This window comes from Hypomesus nipponensis, chromosome 17 (assembly GCF_054491055.1).
Source record: "Hypomesus nipponensis isolate SF chromosome 17, ASM5449105v1, whole genome shotgun sequence".
Lineage (NCBI taxonomy): Eukaryota > Metazoa > Chordata > Actinopteri > Osmeriformes > Osmeridae > Hypomesus > Hypomesus nipponensis.
Window position 1 is genome coordinate 23,206,488 of NC_140377.1, and position 5,415 is coordinate 23,211,902.

Sequence of the window (5,415 nt, forward strand, 5' to 3'; positions counted from 1 at the left end):
AGTCAGTGAACTGGTGTGTGTCTCTGAGGGGGGGGGGGCTAGTCAGTGAACTGGTGTGTGTCTCTGAGGGGGGGGGGCTAGTCAGTGAACTGGTGTGTGTCTCTGAGGGGGGGGGGGCTAGTCAGTGAACTGGTGTGTGTCTCTGAGGGGGGGGGGCTAGTCAGTGAACTGGTGTGTGTCTCTGAGGGGGGGGGGCTAGTCAGTGAACACGTGTGTATCTCTGAGGGGGGGGGGGGGCTAGTCAGTGAACTGGTGTGTGTCTCTGAGGGGGGGGGGCTAGTCAGTGAACTGGTGTGTGTCTCTGAGGGGGGGGGCTAGTCAGTGAACTGGTGTGTGTCTCCGTGCAGCCAGCGCTGGGGGGGCAGGGCCACGTCGTTCAGGTGGTCGCACTCCTCGCTACACTTACAGGACTGCACAAACATCACGCTGCGCTGGAAGCGCTCGCCATCAGGGCAGGCGAAGGTGACGGGCGCGGTGCGTGTGCGGCGTGGGGAGCAGCAGCGGCCGTCCACACACACGCCGCAGTAGTTAGGCTGGTACAGACGCACGCTGCGGCAGCCCGCCAGGGACAGGCGCTGGGGCTCCGGAGCTTTGTGGGTGCGGGAGCACTTTCTACCTTTCTGGAGGGGGGGAGAGAGAGGAGGGGGAGAGAGGGAGAGAGAGAGGGGGGGAGAGAGGGAGAGGGAGAGGGGGGGGAGAGAGAGAGGAGGAGGGGGAGAGAGGGAGAGAGAGAGTGGAGGAGGGGGAGAGAGGGAGAGAGAGAGGAGGGGGAGAGAGGGAGAGAGAGAGGGGGGGGGAGAGAGGGAGAGGGAGAGGGGGGAGAGAGAGAGGAGGAGGGGGAGAGAGGGAGAGAGAGAGTGGAGGAGGGGGAGAGATGGAGAAAGAGAGGAGGAGGGGGAGAGAGAGGGAGGGAGAGAGGGAGGGAGGAAAGAGAGAGGGAGGGAGCGAGGGTTAGAGCACATTGGAGAAATGGAGGGGGGAAGGATATGGAGGGGTGAGGGAGTTGGGATTGGGTAGGGGTGCAGGTTTTGATTATTATGACAGTATTATGACTGTTATTAGAGTAGGTTAGGGGAGGGGGAGAGAGGAGAGGGGTCTACTTGATACCAGTATGAATTTGATTATATTAATATCAATGTGACCTCTTTGGCACACTGCTGCCCCCCCCCCCCCCCTTTACCTTGGCAGGAAGAGCCAGGGAGCTGCAGGGTCTGATGTTACACAGGCGGGTCTCCTTCACCAGCTTACACTGACCGTTGTCGTTGGTTACGCGTGAGGACACGCCCATCCCACAGCTCCGGGAACACTGAGACCAACTGGTCGTCTGGACGACGCACTGGTCCCCCACCTGCTTCCAAGCTGGAGGGGGAGAGAGAGAGAGAGAGAGAGGAGGAGAGAGAGGGAGAGAGAGAGAGAGAGAGAGAGAGAGAGGAAAGATTGTGAGACAGAAATAAAGGAAGCAAATAGGGAAATTGAAAATGTGGGCAGGAGAAGGAAAGAAGAGAGAGATGGAGAGAGATAGAAAGATGGAGAGAGAAATGGAGAGAGATAGAAAGAGGGAGAGAGAGATGGAGAGAGATAGAAAGAGGGAGAGAGAAATGGAGAGAGATAGAAAGAGGGAGAGAGAAATGGAGAGAGATAGAAAGAGGGAGAGAGAAATGGAGAGAGATAGAAAGATGGAGAGATAGAAAGAGGGAGAGAGATGGAGGCACACAGACCTCATTCACTGCAACACTCCAGGGCTGGACACTGATGCATAGAGGCCAGATACATGCAGAGGAAAGTTGGCCTAAACAGGTATGGACTGTGTGTGTGTGTGTGTGTGTGTGCGCCTCTGGTGCACAGGGAGCTTGTGTAAAACATGCCGTGTTCAAACACTGTCGTACACACACACACGAACAGGGATGCAGAGCAGCACAGTGGGGCCATTTGTGTGTGTGTGTGCGGGTCAGGGCGGTAAAAAGCTAAACGCACAAACGCCTCTCTTAACGGCAGGGACACAGACAAGGGGGAGGAGTTAGACACAGGGGAGGAGTCAGACACAGGGTTGCCATGGTTATCTGCCATCTGACCTGATCGCTGCTCCCATGCCGGCCACGCCTCCACCAACTCGTTGTCCAGGGCAACCCTTGGAGGTGAATGGTAGGGTTTGGAGTATGGCTTGATGTAGTGTTTGGAGTAGGGTTTAGGGTAGGACTTGCTGTGAATCTTGGAGTAAGGTTTAGGGTAGGACTTGCTGTGAATCTTGGAGTAAGGTTTAGGGTAGGACTTGCTGTGAATCTTGGAGTAAGGTTTAGGGTAGGACTTGGTGTGAATCTTGGAGTAGGGTTTAGGGTAGGACTTCCTGTGGGGTTTGGGATAGGAGGGGAAGGGGAGGTAGGCTGGTGTCTGGGGGGGTGGGTTGAGGGGGGAGGAGTCTCTGTGACAGGCCAGGCTGAGGCAGCACTGCCCCGGGGCTCTCAGAAGGCGGGGGGCGGGACAGGAGGGCGTGGCCAGGGGCAGGAGGGTGGGGCAGAGGGGGGTGCACCCCACAGCCCCGTCGATGCAGGTGCACTGGTGTTTACACCCCGCTGAAAAGCTCTCCCCACTCTGATACATCCTGCCACTGTACTCACAAGACCTGCCGTCCTCCTTAGCTACCGGGGGAGGGGGGGGGAAAGAGAGGAGAGGAAGGGAGGGTTTTGGAAAGAGCGATGGGGAGAAAGAGAATGTTGTAGAAAACATAATGAGAGATGGAGAAAAAGAAAAAGCATTAATTCCAGGTTTCATGAAGGCTGTATTCTAAATGTGATGATGTTAAATGTGTCTCTCAGTGAAAGTACACACAGTACCCAGAATACACCTCTGCATTTAAAACACATTTATAATACCAGTGTGTGTGTGTGGGGGGGGGGTATAAGTGTGTATATTTACAAGTGTATGTGTGAGTATTTATAAAGTGTGTTAGTGTAACTGACAGTAAATAAAACTCATAGCTGGCCCCTCCGCCCCCAGCCCCCCCCCACTCACCCCCCCTCACCCCCCCTCACCCCTGCAGATGCCGTGTGTGCGGCCCACGTCGTTGCCGTAGTTACACTCCAGGCCCTTATGATGGTCACAGGGGCGTGTCTGGCTGCAAGCCCCGCCTAGCTGGGCAGAGCAGACTCTGCAGCAGCCACACCCATCCAGCAAGACACTGACCCCAGGGGGGCAGGAGGGGGGGGCCCCAGGGCACACACACACACCTGGGCAACCAGTCACCTGCAGGAGGAGGGACACAAGAGAGGGGTTAGACCAGGAGAGGGTAGAGGTCACATGGTACCAGGAGAGGGTAGAGGTCACATGGTACCAGGAGAGGGTAGAGGTCACATGGTACCAGGAGAGGGTAGAGGTCACATGGTACCAGGAGAGGGTAGAGGTCACATGGTACCAGGAGAGGGTAGAGGTCACATGGTACCAGGAGAGGGTAGAGGTCACGTGGTACCAGGAGAGGGTAGAGGTCACGTGGTACCAGGAGAGGGTAGAGGTCACATGGTACCAGGAGAGGGTAGAGGTCACATGGTACCAGGAGAGGGTAGAGGACACATGGTACCAGGAGAGGGTAGAGGTCACATGGTACCAGGACAGGGTAGAGAGGAGAATCTCAACACCGGACATCCTGCACAAAACTTCCAGCCAGGCTCGCACATTCTACCACATTCTTAATCAGACATATAGTACAGTCTAGGACACAGTCATCTAGTACAGCTGGAGTCTAGGACACAGTCATCTAGTACAGCTGGAGTCTAGGACACAGTCATCTAGTACAGCTGGAGTCTAGGACACAGTTATGTAGTACAGCTGGAGTCTAGGACACAGTTATGTAGTACAGCTGGAGTCTAGGACACAGTCATCTAGTACAGCTAGAGTCCAGGACACAGTTATGTAGAGAGTAGGCTAGGAGGGATGGGGAGAAGGAGTGGTAAGGGAGGGAGGAGGGATGGAGAGAGGGAGGGGAGAGGGAGAAGTGAGGGGGGAGGGAGGGGGAGGGAGGGAAGTGGGGTGAAGGGGGGAGAGGGAGGAGGGGTGAGGGGTGAGGGAAGGGAAAAAGGATGGGGGAGGGAAGGAGGGCTGGGAGAGGGCTGAGGGAAGGAGGGCGGGAGAGAAGGAGGCAGGGGGGTTCAGGGAGGGAGGAGAGGAGGGGGAAGCTAGGGTGAGGGAGGGTGAGGGAGGGATAAATTGTTTCCGCACAGAGCGCTTGGTCTATTTCCAGTCCTGAATGTGTGTCACTTTATCAACTGTCTGCCTACCTGCCTGCCTGCCTGCCTGTCTGTCTGTCTGTCTACTTTTCTGCCTGTCTGTTTACAGATTTAAGTTTGCGGTACAAACCGATGATCAAAAAAACTGAAGGACGTCACGCCACACAGCCACGATAGATCCCCGGGAAGGAGACCACTGACCACTCCAAGCCCTGAATGCATATATCCAGGAGGAAGCCACTGCCACCCAGGCACAGTCTTTTGTGCAGGGCGATGGATTCCATTAACGGGCAGATACGAGTCATGTAAAAAGTCGACAGTTGGCTATACTCTTGTCTAGTTCCACTGTACTGACCGGAGGCTAGACACGTGAGGCAGCACTCCAGGTGTTGACACAAGCGCAGCTGAAAGACACTAACAAGCATGCACACTTACCGCACGGAAGCTCGAGACGTGAAGCGCAGTTAAGAATATTAACACCCGCATGATGATGAGTTAACGACAAAACCAGAATTAAGAAAGCGTCAACTCAGTTGTCACGCCGAAACAAATCCACGCGCAGATGATCCACGACAAAAAACAACAGCTTCATCCAGAGAGGCGCTGTATTCCAGCGGGTTGTTTTTCAGAAAAGACATTCTTTAAACTCCATCATCACCGGAGACGTTTCATCGATTACAGTAAAATATGCGCCTTGGTTTTATATTGCTCTCGTGATCTCTCATGTCAGCTCCGCCCACCACAGGCCATCTGGCCAATCGAGAAGCGGGCGTTTGGCCAAGGAATTCAACACGGCCAGGTGATTGGCTGAGAGCTGAGGTGAAGGGCGTGGTCAGCATATGAATACCGTCATTCATAAAAACTGGGAATGACAACATTCCATAGAGGAGCTGGCTTCAACTGTTTATTTATTTATGTTCAAGTCAAAATAATATTATTGATGCTTTTAAGTCGTTTTCACACGCATAGCTCTGTCTGGCTGATGCTTTGTAAAAGGCTGGGTAAATATACCCAGCTGTTCTGAGTGGACCACTTTAGGTCCCTTATAAACCAGGTAGGACAGTCTTATAAACCAGGTGAAACCAGCAGTGTTATAAACCAGGTGAAACCAGCAGTGTTATAAACCAAGTGGAACAAGCAGTTTTATAAACCACGTGGAGCAGTCTTATAAACCAGGTGAAACCAGCAGTGTTATAAA

At 54.1% G+C, this 5,415-nt stretch overlaps 1 protein-coding gene across 2 annotated transcripts; it reads right to left on the minus strand.

The window, feature by feature from the left end:
* Nucleotides 1-279: 279 nt before the first annotated feature.
* LOC146254162 (CCN family member 1) lies at nucleotides 280-4,925 on the minus strand. Of its 2 annotated transcripts, none has more exons than XM_084678461.1 (5): nucleotides 4,653-4,922; nucleotides 3,030-3,240; nucleotides 2,073-2,636; nucleotides 1,181-1,359; nucleotides 280-620 (listed from the first exon to the last, which is right to left on the minus strand). In XM_084678461.1, exons 1-5 carry the CDS (start codon nucleotides 4,701-4,703, stop codon nucleotides 315-317), a joined length of 1,311 nt encoding a protein of 436 aa, XP_084534587.1. In that variant the 5' UTR covers nucleotides 4,704-4,922; the 3' UTR covers nucleotides 280-314. The 2 variants fall into 2 exon arrangements, with proteins under 2 accessions (XP_084534587.1, XP_084534588.1); XM_084678462.1 differs by having other exon boundaries at nucleotides 360-616; nucleotides 4,653-4,925.
* Nucleotides 4,926-5,415: the final 490 nt, after the last annotated feature.